At 28.1% G+C, this 17,661-nt stretch overlaps 1 protein-coding gene across 10 annotated transcripts in view; it reads left to right on the top strand.

The window, feature by feature from the left end:
- The window catches only part of LOC136082360 (torsin-1A-like), a 125,238-nt gene extending 107,577 nt beyond the window's left edge, over window positions 1-17,661 (top strand). For 4 of the 10 annotated variants that reach the window (XM_065801424.1, XM_065801426.1, XM_065801423.1 and 1 more), the window contains one exon: window positions 16,487-17,506. In XM_065801424.1, the coding sequence (XP_065657496.1) occupies window positions 16,487-17,358 (872 nt within the window). In that variant the 3' untranslated portion in view covers window positions 17,359-17,506. Of the gene's footprint in view, window positions 1-13,766; window positions 16,073-16,486 lie in introns of those variants that run through there. The other 6 variants (XM_065801428.1, XM_065801430.1, XM_065801431.1 and 3 more) reach the window with 2 other exon arrangements.

Below are 17,661 nucleotides of genomic sequence, written 5' to 3'. Positions count from 1 at the left end.
GAGAATATTCAATACGATATTTTCCTGGTATTACATGCGCATTTAAAACTTTCCAGAATACGGATTATTTACGAATATATGTTAGCTATTTTATCGTATCAAACGCGCATTAAAAATAGACATCAGATGCGTATAAAGACAGGTATCGAATACGACGCCTTCTGAGTATCAAACTTGGATTTAAACACGTATAAAACACGATAACCAGAGAATATTCAATACAATTTTATTAACTAATATGAATTCATAACATAATGATAATGACTAGCAGTAAGCAACCCGTAATACGGGTTGCTTACTGCTTTTTATTAAATCATTAATAACAATAAAAACACATTAATAACTTGATATATTATCTAAAATATTAAATACAAATTTATCTATAAATATTCTAACTTTGACTCCGTATCAGCAACGTCATTGCTTATAGGTAACGACATAAAGACCGCATTAACATCAGTTGAGTTCTTTTTAAAATCTGTCACAACACAAGTACCAGAAAAGGAAAGTCAAGTAAAGCCTGCAAATACCTAAAAAAAGACATGAAAAAAAAATTACAATTTTTAATTACAAAAGTACTATTTGCATTTTATTGTTAGTAGAATTAGGATAATATTAACAGAAAATATATGAACCTGTCATTTTGAAAAAGGCACAAGTCCGTTTACTAAAACTTTTCAAAATCAACAAAAATATGATTTTTATTAAAATAACGTCTAGGTTCCTAAAGAAATTAAACATAGAAGTAGATAAATAAAGAACGTATATAACTTATGTATTTTTTATTTTTTATAAAAAAAACATAAATCATACAGAAATTTTTAATTCAAACTTATAAACTAACTGCTAAAAGTTTTGGACTTATGTCTTTTTCGAAATGACAGGTTCATATATTCTGTCTACAGAATAATTAAAAAAGATTATAAAAAGGCTAGACATCACAATGTATACATTGTTACTATAGTAACGCTAGCAAATAACACCACAACTTAATAAGATATTTTATTAACTTAAATACTTGGACAAAAAAGATTTTATTTATTACAATATTTGAACAATCAAGGGACAATTATAGTTAAACAATTTGAGCAACTATATCATAAAATAGCAAGCAACTTGTAAAATATTTCTTATAAATGGTCATTATCATTTGTGGTATTAGGAAATACGTAAGAGCTCAGTAATTACATAAGTTTTATTAAATCTCCCACTCATCTAAGAGAGAGAGAGAGAGAGAGAGAGAGAGAGAGAGAGAGAGAGAGAGAGAGAGAGAGAGAGAGAGAGAGAGAGAGAGAGAGAGAGAGAGAGAGAAAGAAAGTGTTTCCAAAGCAGCATGTTAACAAATGTAAAAAAGCACGGAATAAATAGTAGTAACTGGTTTTATTATGTTACCAGTAAACAAAATTATTTTTACCTTGATTAAAAGCTTATTTCCAGCATTTCTTAATTAGGCTCCAGCTTCTCTCTAACTGTTGACTAATGGTAAATAGAGTAAATTTCACATCATACTAAATTTACAAAATTAAAACCATGTTTCAACAGTTAGCTAACTAATCAAGAGATGACAAAGGGAAGACAAACTAAAAAAAAAAAATGAAAAAAAGAACATAATTATGATAGAAATTATAAAAAAAAAATAAAATTATTTAGATTTAAAAGTGTTAATTGTTACTATAAATAGTTAAAATCATACTTTGCTTTGTTCTGAAAGTAAAATCAAATTAACAGACATTAACACTGCTTGACACGGAATTCTGTCAAGTAAGTTTTCTGCACGCCGAGTTGCATTTCTTACATTTCAACAACGATTAATTTCATCCTGCCTAGATCTATTTTTTTCATTTGACAACTTTTTTCAAGTTGCCTATTAGCATTTTACATTAATAACTTCGTTGAGCCTAATACTATCTATTTCAATTTCACTGTTATCATTAAACATATTACCAGTAATCTTACTAGTGTTACAATTGAATAAATGAACGCAAAAGAATCTTACAAATTGTGATCTTTTCTAATCAAAGACTTTATTTAAACTTAAGATTTATTGAAATCCATATCTTTTTATATGTTTATATACATAAGTTGTTTATCAAAAATATTAAACAATATTTATTTACATCAATTATTTTTAATTTAACAAAGAATCTACAATGCACAGAATTATTTTTACCTTAATGAACAAAAATAATAAATGCACAATCTTGTATAAAATATTGAAGCAATGTCAGTCAGTATATTTTACTCTAAAGTAATTATATATATATATATATATATATATATATATATATATAATATATATATATATATATATATAAATATATACTTAAATATAGGCAGATATAAGTTTATAAACTTTCATGTCAACAAATTACAGTCAGTTTTAAATACACATAATATATACATAATATAATATATATCAAATATAAAATAAATCCAATATAAAATAAAACAAAATAGTAAACTTACTCAAACCAGTATCAGTTACACCGTGTGAAGTAACTAAAAAACACTTCAGTTCTTTTCAATCACTCTAAAAAATAACTTTCAGCTCTTTCCAATAGCACTAAAAATAAAACAAAACTTGCTTAGCTGAGTTGCCTAGTTTAAAAGAATCTGAAAACAGATAAGTAAAAAACCAAGAACAAACAAACATTTATTTGTTAGAACTACTATATTTAAACAAATTAAATTAAACAAAGAATAACGCCAATTCTCCTTAAAAGCAAAAAAAAAATTTCAGCTCAAATTTGCTTGCAGACCTTGCTTGTAAAATAAAATGTGAATAAGAAACACATTTAGAAAAGCCCAGAAAAAATTCATAAAAATTTACATACATTTGTTCTTTTATATCACATAAATCCATCATATGATAAATCTGAAATGAACAAATGTAATTGATAAGTAAATACAAAGAAAAACATCAAATATGAATATAAAATCAATATATCTGATAGAGATAAGATGTCATGATAAGAGAGTAGTAGTTGTTAAATATTGTTATTTCATGTTAGCTTTTAGAAAACAAATCATGTTGGTACTTCATGGTTCTAAAAATTCAAATTGAGATATAAACAAAATGTATATACGGCAAAATGATTTTTCTTGAGTGGCTTTTAGTGAATGATTAAAAGCAGTGAGTTTCAATAATAAAACCACTTAAAATTTTTAACAATAGACACCAACATAAAGGTAAGCCAAATGTAACAACATTAGTAACATAAATAACAACTTTACGCAAAATCTTGCTCAACACGTTTCCCAAGTCGCACACCTTGAAAACATGGAAACAACATAATATAAACATATATAATAACTATAAAACACAATACATCTATTTAACTTTATGTAACATATATAAACACCTCATATAATATTTATATACACAATAGATACATTTTATACTATTTTAATGACACATTTATAAAGCAATTACATAACACATATTACCACATACATATATTTATCAAAAACTTTTTAACTTTGAACATAATATAAACATATATGCAAACTATAAACATATATTACTTGAATTGCGCGAACAAAAAATTTAAAAATAACATGAAAAAATCTAAAAAGATTCATATATATATTCATATAATAATATATAAAAACATATATCTCGTAATAAAATATCAAATTATAATTATATTTAATTTAAATCAAATACTTATTGAATAAAGAGCAAAAAACAGATAGAAGAACTGCAATCCTTATAACAAAATTTAACATTTAGCAACATTAAAATGTCAGTGTTGGCTCGAAATTTTAATATATTTTTCTAAATTTTTTAAAACAGTACAAAAAAAAGGTAATAGCATAACAGAAATGTTAATAAAATAACAATCAACATAATAAAATAAGCAAGGTATGAAATGATAGGATTTATAATATATTTGAATTATATTAATTTAGGACTTCATAAAACTAAATAAATTTAAAAGTAGTAATAAATATTTTTATGATAAAGTTTTAGTAACTTTTTTAGTACAAAAAAGTACAGTAACTGTATTGGAGATATGCGATACTGCTTTAGCATAACGATATCTCTTCATACAACTTTTCATATATTTCTTACTATTCCTTTTCATTCCAGACAAACTTTTCACTAAATTTCTTAAGAGAAAACTTTTTAATTTAAATTTTGCTTTCACAATTTCAGTTTAAGCATGCGCTTTAAAGCAAAGATTTTCGTTTTTCCATTATATGCTGATATTTGATCAAAATCGGGTACAATATCGTATCCGATTTTGATCAAATATTAAATAATACGTATTTTTGATAAATAAGTGGTATCGAAGTAGAATTCGAAACTTAAAACTAAATGCGTATTTTTCTGGTATCAACGGCGGTATGTTATACGTGATCAATACTCCGAGTATTTACAATACTCGATATGCCGACTGGGATGATTCTGAAATTATAAGAAACAAATTAATTGCATTCCTAAAGAGCTTGAAGTCTCGTTAGAATGATGTTAACCACAAAGCTGCAGCATTTGAGAAAAAATATGCAAAATGGTTGGATTCTGACTTTATACCTTTTGCATATGTTCCACCTGCTGCTCCAACAATTGTTACTACTCTTCTTGGTAGGCCTACTTTAAATTTTGATGAGTCCTCTTTGAGATCTAAGTATAGAAAAGTTGCTGATATGGATCAATACTCAGCTAACCAACTATTATTTGGAACTAAAGTTGAATTCGGAAAAAATTATGAGCCTAAAAAAGCCAAACTAGCAGAGAAGTTGTTAGCGGATTCTATATCCCCATCTTGAAAATATTTTGTACACAGGTACACCCTTATGTGTATATATACATATGAATATATATACATATGTATATACATATATATGTATATATATATATATATATATATATATATATATATATATATATATATTTTATATATATATATATATATATATATATATATATATATATATATATATATATATATATATATATATATATATATATATATATATATATGTATATATATACAGTGGTGGCTCAAAAAAATAGAGCCACCCAAAATTTTTACAAATTTTCATATTTTGAAGCTGATTTTCCCTATATTTTGTAATGAGTTAAATTTACAACTATTTATTTTGGAATATAGGATATAAATAATAGTAAATGACAAAAATAAAGAAGTGCAACGTATGTTTAGGAAAAATAAATAAGATATACAAAATATTGTGCACAAAATCACTAATACTTAGTGTCACCTTTTGCAGCAATTACGGCTTCAACTCTTCTGGTCATACTTTTGATGAGGTTTTGACAATTTTTTTTTATTTCTTCGCTGTGGTGCCAAACATTTATTAACTTTTCAATCAAATCTCTTTTATTTGTTATAAGATTTTTACTTATATCCCTCTTTAACAATTCCCATAAATTTTCTATGGGATTTAGGTCGGGCGAGTTTCCTGGCCAGGGTAATACATGGATTTTTTCAGCCTCTAAAAACTTTGTTACAGTTTTTGTCTTATGGCATGAAGCAGAGTCGTGCTGGAAAGTAAGGTTCCCATTCGGATACCACTCCATCGCTTGAGGAATCATTCTTTCCTTCAAGACTTGGATGTACTGGTCCTGCCGCATTGTATTTTTTACAATGTATAACCTTCCAGTACCCTGGCTACTAATGACTGACCAGACCATAATTTTTAGCGGGTGCTTCACCCTCTCCACAAGACAATCTTCATTGAACATTTCACCTGTCCTTCTTCGGACGAAATTAGTTTTATCCATTAGAATTTCCAATGTGGATTTATCTGAGAAGCAAACCTAAAATTTTCAAAATTGGGTTAATATTTTTGATGAAATACTTATATTCTTTTTTTTTAATATGGTATTCGTTTAAATTTTAATGTGTTTATGAAGAGAAACTGAGTACTTACTCTTTCCCAATCATCAGTGGTAAAATGGCGATGATTTTTAGCCCATTGGAGACGTTTATTCTTCATTGCCTGGGTGAGCCTTGGTTTTTTCGCTGGTCTACAGGCCTTAAACCTTTGCTTCTGCCATTCTACTCCGAAGTGTTGCAAGGGATATAGTTATACCTTCATTGTTTATGATTTCCTCAAGCACTTTTTTCGATTTTCTCCTATTTTCTATCACAATATCCCTTATTTTTCTTTCGGTGCGAGGCGTTGTAATTTGATTTCGTCCACAATTTTTTCTTTTATTCAATTTTAGTGATTGATTATTGTCCAGTTTTCTTTTAATCCTATCGACTGTTGCTCTGGAAACATTCACACACTTGGCAATTTGCCTGTTGGAATGGTTTCCACTCGACAAATATTCTTGAATAAGCCCTAGTTTTGTGGGAGAAATATCTTTCTCTTCGCCCATACCTTAAAAACACCAATTATTTTAAAAAATAGCAAAATTTACCTAAATACGATAAGAAAGTTGTAAAATAATGATAACTTACTTGTAAATAGAATATATAATAAGTGTTGAATAGTAAAATAAACAAATTTTGGCGTAAAAATATAAAATCAACAAATAAAAACCGCCAGAAACACAACTATCGCCCAGTACAACACGTGCTAAAATGTGACATCTTCTGCAATAATGCAACTAACTTCACTCTAAACCGCTCAATAGTGTTGTCATTGTAAAAATATGTTCAAAACAAAGTAATTAACAATGCGAAATGACAAAAACTGGACATCCGTATGTATTTTAATTAATTTCAGTCGAAAGTCGAAACTCAAATATTGTCTAAATTTCGAGGTGGCTCTAATTTTTTGAGCCACCACTGTATATATATATATATATATATATATATATATATATATATATATATATATATATATATATATATATATATATATATATATATATATATATATATATATATATATATATATATATGTATATATATATATATATATATGTATATATATATATATATATACATATACATATACATATGTGTATATATATACACATATGTATATATATATATCAATGTTCTATAATAAAGATAAATTAAAAAGTTCCCACATACATTTATATGGAACATCAGAGCATTAAAAATCCTATTTTTTTAATAATTTACAGTAAATAAGTCAAGAATTTGTTTAAAATTAATTGTTACTATAAAAAGCTTGTTGCTATGCATAATAAGGTACCCATAGCAACCAAACTTAATATCATAATATAAAATGCATACCTCGTATTAGTGCTCTTACCAAATTTAGTATATGACACAAGTAGGTTAATGCTACGTTAAAATAGGTATCCATAGCAACCAAATAAAAAATAACTCCTTCATAAGAAGTGCAGACCTTGCACTGGTGCTCGTGGCAAACTTTGTATGTATAGCACTCATAACAAGTCTGCAACTACGAAAAGTAGGTGGCTGCTTTGCAATAATTAGGTATCCATAGCGACCAAATAAAAATAACACCCTAATAAGAGGCGCAGATCTTACACTGGTGCTCATGCCAAATTTAGTGTATATAGCACACATAACAAATCTGCAACTACAAAAAGTAGGTTGTTACTATGTAAAAATTAGGTACCCATAGCAATTAAATAAATAATAACATCTTAATAAAAGGCGCAGACCCTACACTGGTGCTCATGCCAATTTTAGTGTATATAGCACACAAAAAAAATCTACAACTACAAAAAGTAGGTTGTTGTTATGCAAAAAAATAGGTATCCAATAGCAACTAAATAAAAAATAACGCCTTCATAAGAAGCTCAAACCTTATATTGGTACTCATGTCAAAAATAGTGAATGTAGCACTACTATTAAATTAGTTATTAATTTTGTCTCAAAATTGGCCATTCTGGCCCTCTGTGCGAAGTATAAAATTTATATCCACATATTAAATCCTATTGAAATTAATATAAAACAGCTGTTCGAAAATGCGCAATTGACCGCAAGCCATGCTAGATTTAAATAGTTTCATGCATGTTTTGTAAAAAATTTTAGTTTGGATTTATAAACTGAAATTTTTTATAATAAATACTTATATTATATTATTAAAAAATTCCCACCTTCTTCTTTTATTCCCCCCCCCTCACCCTCCTCCCTTGTATTAAAGACTCGAGAGTAACTAGTCTAGTGGAACTGTGTCAGGAGTTTCTCTACAAAAGGTTTAGCTTTGTTTTCACATCTCACTTTAAGCAGGATTATTTGGAAAGTTTGTTTGAAGCTATTTAGAGCAAAGTAGGTTCAAATGACAGTCAGACTTTCAAACAATTTGGATCAGCTTACCTGAATGCTTTATTAATGTTAAAACTAGTAGGTCTAAAAACAATTGTCTTATAGAAACAGATATATATATATATACATACATATATGTATATATATATATATATATATATATATATATATATATATATATATATATATATATATATATATATATATATATATATATATATATATATATATATATATATATATATATATATATATATATTTCAACAACTTTACTGTTACAATTCTTAAAAAAGTAAATTATTGTACGAAGCTTGCAGATATTGCTAGCTTGTTAAAAAATGTGTCAACAGTGCGTGGTGATACTTTGTTGTGAAGCGATGGATATTAGGCATGGTTTAGAGGCCAATAAGAAAACAAACAGCCAAAATTGTTTACCAAAATCCTTATATATATTATTGATTTGTCATATTCTATTTGACATTATTCATGGAATTTATTGGATAGTGGCTTTATACTAAAAACCTTTTAGATCTTTTTAAATCATGGTGTTCTTTACTTTTGACTTTTTATTTGAAGATTGCTTTTAACATGCTTTTTACTTACAATTTTTACTTACAAAAAAAAGTTTGCTTATTTGTAAGAACGAAAATTTTTTTTTTTATTGGGCTGTAGGTGACGGTGGCGGATACAAAGGGAGGGTAAGGAGGGTAACTACCCCCTAAGAAATGTCAAACTTTACAATATTATTGAAAAATTTGGAAAAGAAAAACAAAATATAAAAAGTTATTCTGCAGCGAATCGAATCGAAGAAAACCGATGATAGTTTCGAAATATTTATTTTTCAAAAAAAAAAAAAAAAAATTTACTTTTCAACAATTGAAGTTGCAACAAATGTATTTAAGTGAGATACGAAGAATTTTTTTAAAATAGTAACTGAATGAATTTCTTATGAATTAGTTTCTTATTTAAAAAATAAAAGTGTGTTTATAACTATTTTAAATAAATAAATGACAAATAATCTTCACTATTTATAATGTAATTATTTTTATTAGCTACAACGACTAACAGGGTAAAGAGGACAAGCTTTTTAGATGACTATTTTATCAAAAGAATTATAATTCTACCAATACAGGACCATGCTGGTCCTATCGTTTTGCCTTTATCTTCGGTGTCATCATCCGAACGATTTAATTGTGCATTTATTGGCCGGGCTAAAAATAATCAGATTATAATAAAACTTAGTCCATTTTCTCCAGAACCTGGACTTGGTATGGAAGCTGCTAATTTTACAAGTAAAATTAACGCAAAAGTTAATAAAGAAGGTTCAATACCTGCGACAAAGATCATAGCTGTTTGCCTATAGACATTGAGGCATTTTTAGCACCTCAGGTAATTGAACAAAATAAATACCGAATATTGAAATGCAAATGGTTTCCTGGTCCAAATTACAAATATCCATATTCTTTGCATTTAAAGAAAGGTAAGAATGTTAATTGCTTTTTTTCCGAGAAACATATACATAAATTTCCGTGGATAATGATTTCAGAATGCCTTTATGAAATTTTTTTGTAAGCATTGCTTTCTTTTTGCAAAAGTTGGGGGAATACACGGTCAAGTGTAATTACTCAAGCAATTTATTCAAAGCTTTTGGGAAAGGATGGAGACTTTCAATTACATGGTTGCAATGCGTATCACAAAGTTGCTATGTTGGCAGCATCAGATTTCATCAGAACATATGAATGTCAGTCTACAGATGTACGTAATTTAGTTAACGAAGGAAGACTTAAACAGGCTAAAGAAAATCAAGAACGATTAAAGCCTAACAAACGCAATAAAAAGTCCATGTTACAACCATGCTTTAAACTTATCAATTTCCAAATGTTCTTCAGTGCGAGCTGTAAGAAATACAATAGGGTCAATGAAAGAAGTAATATCATTTTTTAAAGCTTCGCCGAAGCGAAGTAACGTTCTTAAATATATAAATAAGTGAATTCTAACAAGCTTATGCAAAACAAGATGGATTGAACAGCATGATTCTGTGTTAAGTTTTAAATCTTGTTTAATAAATATAGTAGAAACACTTGATTTGATATCTCAGTGGAATGATCGGGACTCTTCAACAAAGGCTGCATTACTAAAAAAATGCAATATCTGAGCTCTTATTTGTAATAACACTTTGTTCATAAGCCAATATGTTAAATACCACAGTCTCTTTAAGTGAGCCTCTTTAAAAAAAATTATTTGATAAGGAATATGCTAAAACTGTTCTTAAACATACCATAAAAATATTAAATAAAAGACGACAGAATAAAGAAAACTTTAGTGCTATATTTAGGACTGCATCAAAGTTACTAGAAGACTTAGGTTTAAAAATCAAGATTCCACGAGTTACAGGAAAACAAACTAATTGGCAAACCTCAATACCAATAATCCTCTAACTTACTATAGAGTCAATGTTTATTTACCGTTACTTGATAGTATACTTCTAGATTTAGAGTTCAGATTTTCTGACGAAAACTTGAAATCTTTCGAATTAAATGTAGCAATACCTAGAAATTTCTTAAATAAAACAAAGACAGAGTTAACGGTATCCATAACTAATATACTGAGTTTTATGAAAGGGCTGCCTAACATAAATACTGTTGATGAGACTATCCAATTAACGAAAGTTTCTTCAGAATTTAAATTTTGGGAGCTATCAAGAAGCAACAAGACCTACCTGAATGTGCACTGGAAGCATACAAGCAATGTGATGGTAATGTCTTTCCTTTAATTAAATGTATTTTGCAACTGCTTTGCACCCTTCCTGTTAGCATTGCTTCGGGAGAACGGTTTCTAGATTTTAAAAGACTTAAAACTTGGTTAAGATCCAATATAGGACAAGATCGATTTAATGGATTAGCTTTGATGCATATCCATAGAGATTGCATCATAAATGTCGAAAAGATTATTGATAGTTTTGCATCTTCAAAAACTAGAAAACTCAATTTTATTTTGTAGTTTGTTAAATTTATAAAAGTTTTTATTAAAAAAGAGAATATACTAAAGATATTATTTTGTCTTTTGTTGCACATTACAGACAAGGCCAGATTTATCTATAGGAAGACAAGACTGCCCTACCCCCCCTACCCTCCTCATCCCTAGGACAATGACCTGGATCCGCCACTGGTAGGTGATCTATGTTAAGGAAATAAAAAAAATTATTAAAAAGAAGAGTATTTGTTTCAAAAATAATTTTTATTTAGTAATATTGATAATTATATTAAATAATGCCTTTATATTTTTCATAAGGATGCTTTGGTAAAGTAAGGTAAAGTAGCCACCTTTAAAAATGATAACTAATATGCGGTTGTATTTTTTTAATATCATCTTTGACAGTTGGATTGTTTATATCAACTTTTTGTAAAACGATTAACTCTGGATCTTAAAATGTATATGTATATTTGAAATAAGTGAACCGAACAACGTAGATTTACTTAAGTTCATAGATCAAAGTAAACTTCACTGAAGTGTATTTTGAAGTCTTCAGATTAATTAAATTTTTGACTACATATTCGAAATATTTTACTTTTAATTTTAAAATTTTAGAACACTTTAAAAAATAAAAATTGTTTTTTGTGAAATTTTTTTTTAAATGTTTAAACTTGTTTTAAAACAACATATAACGCTAAAAAAACAGATAAGCTTAAGAAACAGATAAGCATAAATAATGAAATAATTTTTTGCTTACAGCCTAAACCTCGAAATGATACGCGGACGTTTATTTATGAAAATTGCAATTATGGAGACTACAAGAAACAATAAAATTTAATGCTATTCTACTTTATTAAGAAATGTGGTTTTTTTATTTATAAACTTAAACTTATTTCAGTTAATTATCGATTATGTTTTTAATCATGTAAAATACGAATACTATTTAAAAACTATAAAAAAAATTTCAGTTCAAAAATATAATTATATTTTTGAACTGAAATTTTCTTTTACCAATCATTATGAAAAGTAAAGAAATAACTCGAAAATTGTTTCATGTTTTGGAAAACAACTTAGGGGCTGTAAATTACGTCAACAAAATAGGGGGGAGGGGGTCTGAATGTTTTTGACATTTGTTGACAAAGGGGAGGGGGAGGTAAAGACAAGTTGACGTCAACAATGTTACTTTTTTTAATAAATTTAGCTATTTAAAAAAAAAGTAAAATTAGGCAGCGTCATTTCAGTCCTGTGTTACATACTCGCTAAACCTTCAGTACTTTCATTAAGCTATTTATATTCCTACTTTTTAAAAACCACATTGTGTTTTAAAAAGACCCAACACGTACAGAACTAAATAAGCACAAACGGAACGTTTTCGAAGTTGTTGTTGGTTAGTATGATATGCAAACAAAAAGTTGCAATCTACAAAGTTTTAATCTGATGTGAAAACAAAAAATGTAGTACTTGGTCTAACTATATTATTTAAACGTTAATACCAAGTGTGGACAACCTGCGGTTGATGCGACTCTTTAGCTCCATGCACAAATATTAATATAACATTGAAATAAAGATTTGGTAGATGATTTGAAAAAAGATTTGAAATGAAGATATTGGTAGCTCCTTAAATATTCTGTTTTTGAAGTGTTACCAACATCTTTATTTCAATATTATATTAATATTTGTGCATGGAGCTAAAGAGGCTCATCTTGACATCGAACGAACCACACGAGGTTTGCAAGCTGCAGGTTGCCGACCCCTGGTATAAACATTTAAATAATATAATGTAGACCATGTACTTACATAAATCTTTTTTGTTTGCACATCAAACTAAAACTTTGCAAATTGCAACTTTTTGATCTTCTGTCTTAATAGGCTGCTGCACCTTGGTTTATACAATTTGTCAAATGCTTTTTTCGTTATACTAAACTCTATTAGAAATAATTGGCTTTTACTGTGAAATTGAATTAGGTCTAAAGTTAAAGTGAGGAGGATTGGCAAATTGAAGTGTTGCATTAATTTGAAATGTGTTAATAATTTAAATGTGTTAGGTGTACACATTTTTGTGAACACCCTTTAATCTTTATTTTTTTGTTCTGAGTAAGTTTTTGTAATTTTTAAATGGTTTTCTAAATAGTTTACTTTTCATCTCTTTTTTGTTTTTCTTGTAAATAACAAAATATTGCTTACTTGCTTTTTTCTCTCTTTTTTTTTTTTTTTTTAATTTGGGGGGGGGGGGGGGGGTAATTGAATTTTGACGTAATTTTTTAGGAGGGTCACCGGAAGTTTGAAAAGTTATTAACAAGGGGGAGGGGAGGGAGGTAAAAATTGCCAAAAAAATGCTTTACGTAATTAATGGATAGCCTCTTAATCAAATCAGTTACCGACCCTGATGCTTATAAAGTTACAGAGATCTCTGACATAGATTTCAAATTATTTTTCATTTCATTTTTTTATTTATTCAGCGATGCTAAGGTACATTAAGATCAATACTATAGTCATTTTTAATTTATTTTATTTATTAAAAAAAAATCTCCAAAATACTACGGGTAATAAATTTTCTTAGTGGATTGTATTCACCTCACTCTTCAAATTTATATTTTTACGCTTAAGGTTGTGAAGCAAATCAGAGAAAGATGGTGCAGTTAATTCATCAACGATGTATACTGGAGAGGAAGCATTAGCTTTGATTTTGGACTGTCGAGTTAGTAAAGCCGATTACTAAACAATTCGAATTGGGGCAGTTCCTAAAGAACATAATGTATCCAACTTATAATGAAGTAAAGGAAGAAAAAAATTACGCATACCTCGTTGTGGAATACAAACTACTGATTATTCAGCCTCAGTTGATTTACAAGCCCTTATTGACCATACTACATACAGGTTGTTAAAAATACTCAATGAATCTGTAAAGACTCATGAGAAATCCATTCTTGTCTTTATACATAAAGTAGGATTTGATGATTCAACCAGTCAACCATTACACAAACAAAGTACAGAAGACAAGATAAGTATCAGTTATGTTAAGGAACAATCTTTATTTCTATCCTGCATCGTTTGAATTAAACTTTATATTGAAGAATCTGGCGAATCACTACGGACTAATGAAAAACCATCCTCTACACTTTACTACCGTCGAGTACGATTTTAATATGTAAAAGAAAGCGCTGAAGTTATTACACAAGAATATATTTCATTCAAGAACAGTATTTGAAACCAACGATCTTTAATTCCTTTATTATCAAACATAAGTTAGAATGCACAATGATTGATGGAAAAGTGGCTACTATAGTTTCGTCTTTAAGTAATTCTTTTCAAATATGTAGTATTTGTGAACTGACCCCTTCAAATATGAACAATCTAAATGTTGCTTTTTCAAAAATTTATAATACAGTTTCCACTGAGCTCGGGTTGAGCACATTACCTGCATGGATTAGGTGCTTTGATTGCTGCCTTCATATAAATAATAGAATTGAATTAGGAAATTTGCAAGTTAGGGGAGAGGATGATAAAGAAATTTTTAAAAAAAAAATGTTCAACAAAAGATGATAGATTACTTAAGTTTAGTTCTAGATGTACCAAAAAGCAGCAGTTCATGTACAACAAATGATGGAAACACGGGACAAAAAGTATTCTAAAACCATAAGTTATCTGCTGAAATACTTGGCTTAGAAAATAATCTCATGAAACGTTTCTACGTAAGGGGCTGTTCGTAATTGATGTCAGTGATTTTTCTCAATTTTTCGACTCCCTCCTCCCCCCTTTATCAAACCCTGACTATTTTTGGCCAACATCCCCCCAGCCTCTTTATATATGATGTCAGTTTTTTAATCGCCCTCCCCATCCCCCTAAAGTAACATTAAAAATATGCGTAAATACCATTGATTTTTTTTCTGGTTAAATTATACATTTATATAGTAGTAGATCTCAGCAAGTTATATTATGGAACAGTTGATATCTCATCAAATAATAATTAAAATTTTATTCTATATCTATACTATAAATTTAATTACTCACCATCTTCCCATGGGTTGTTGAAGTGATCTTCGATAATAATGACAATTGTATTTGAAATAATGACAAATGACTTTATGTGTTTTCTTTGAAGCACATTTTATAGATTGCTAGGGAGCAAATAACGGTTGTTAAATTTATATACAAATTGTTAATATCTGTAAATAATCAGATTTTCAGTCAAATAGTAATAAAATAATAAAACTTTGGTAAATTTTTAATTTATGTAATGTCACTGAGAAATCGCATCACTTACATCGAATTCCCCACAAAGCAAATATACTATTTCAATACCACATTGTAGATGTAAATACCTTTGAAATCTGCTTGTATAAACTCAATTTTTTTTTTAATTGACATCATTTTGGTCTCAGCGAAACCCTTCAATTTTTCAATTCTTGTCAAACTTTTCTCTCTCCCCCATATTTACTGACATCAATTATGGATGGCCCCTAATTCTTTGTGTTTTATTGTGCAAACATCAAATTAACGCTGATGAGCTTGAAAAATATATCAAAGAAACAGCAGAGCTCTACGTTTCTCTGTACCCATGGTTTCCAATGCCTCAAATTGTACATAAAATTCTAATTCATAGTTCTCAATTAGTAAGAGATAAACCAGCTCCAGTCTTCTTTCTGAGGAAACTTAGGAATGTCGAAATAAAGACGTTAAAATTTATAGAGAACACTATACAAGAAAATACTCAAGAAAAGTCACAAATGAAGATGTTATGCGAAGATTATTGTGCAGTTCATATTGGCTTATTAGCTCTCTAAAAAAGAGTTCGAGATGTATTAAAGAACTTGACTTAACAAAGATTGTATTAAACTTTTGTTATAACTTTTTCTAGCTTTAAGTTTTGTATGTTTTTACTCTGATTTCTGATAAGATATTTAATATTTAAATGTTTCTTTGTTTATAAAAAGAGGTCTAACACGTAGCAAACACGCAATAAACATTTTAATGCTTTCAATCTGTGAAAAACTGTTTCTAAAAACTAAAGCTCTGTCTAAAATCCATATTGCAATTAAAATTCGGGTGAATTTTATTTTTGAGAAACTTCTTTTTTTTTTTGAAGAAACCACTCAGTACTTTTTAATGATTGGCCCCCCTCTTCTCCCTCGTTTTATTTGTAGAATTGCCTCTGGCTGAGGCCCTTGTCACCTAATAAATTCAGGCTTCTTGCAGTTTAAACTTTTAAAATTTTTTTAAGATTGTGTCTATGTTTCCAAAACAAATAGAATTTATTTAATATTGGAGTTATTTTAAAAAAAACTTTATTTTCAAATTTGAAAATGTTTTACTATTTACCTTTTTAGATTTCTGTAAGAATAACGAATGTTGCAATGATCAATGGTTGATTGAGGATCTTTCAGGTTTGGAAAACGAATTGAATGAAAAAGTTTTCGGCCAACACTTAGCCAATAAAATTGTTAGTGAAGCTGTTAAGTCTCATATTAAAAATAAAGATCCAAAATCACCTTTGGTCATGTCTTTTCATGGAAAGACTGGAACTGGTAAAACTTTTGTTTCACATATTGTTGCCAATTCTTTATTCAAAAAAGGTATAGAAAGTAAGTTTTTTCAATGTAAAGTTCCAGCAATACATTTTAAAAATAATAATTTAAAAGAATGCAAAGACGAATTAATTAAGCATATTCAGTATAATTCAGAGCAATGTTATCGCATGTTATTCGTTTTTGATGAGTTTGATTTCATGCCAGTGGGTCTTTCCGACGTTATGACTCCTTATTTAGACTACCACGCTGCAGTAGATGGTCGAGATTATCGCAAAAATATATTTATTTTTCTAAGCAATGTTGCTGGTGACATGATAAGCAATTATATTGTTAGACATTATAAAAGTAATAGGTCTAGGGAGTCAATTGTCAGTAAAGATTTAGAAAAATATATAGCTAATATTGCCTTAAATTCAAAGGGTGGATTTAATGATTCAAAAATCTTTAAAAAGAAATTGGTAAACGTTTATGTTCCTTTTCTTCCTTTGGAGAAGAAACATGTCAAACAATGCGCAGAAGCAGAAATGAAAAATAATAATTACAGTTTTAAAAAATCCACCTTGGAAGCCATTGCTGATGATCTTTATTATTTTCCGGATGAAACACCATCGTTTTCAGTACAAGGTTGTAAAACAGTTGCAGGAAAAGTGAATCAATTACAAAGGGAATGACGATCATTTGAAATGAATGAACTTCATTAACAAATGATAAAAATAATATACATGATTATATGATATATAAGTTTTTGATTTTTTTTATTCATAATTTATGTTTTTATAATAAAATCTTTTTTTTTAAATTAAATTTTATACAAAAAAAGCTTCTTTTTTTTTCTTGTAGATATAAAATAATAGTTAAACAAAATAAATTTAATAAATAATTTTTTTTTATTTTTCTAAATTTTATTAGGCCTATTATAAATTGTATTATAATGTTTTAAAATGTGGTATCGAATATGAATTTTTTGATAACAA

The sequence above is a fragment of the Hydra vulgaris genome, chromosome 07, assembly GCF_038396675.1.
Source record: "Hydra vulgaris chromosome 07, alternate assembly HydraT2T_AEP".
NCBI lineage: Eukaryota > Metazoa > Cnidaria > Hydrozoa > Anthoathecata > Hydridae > Hydra > Hydra vulgaris.
This window is presented reverse-complemented; position numbering and strand designations above follow the sequence as displayed.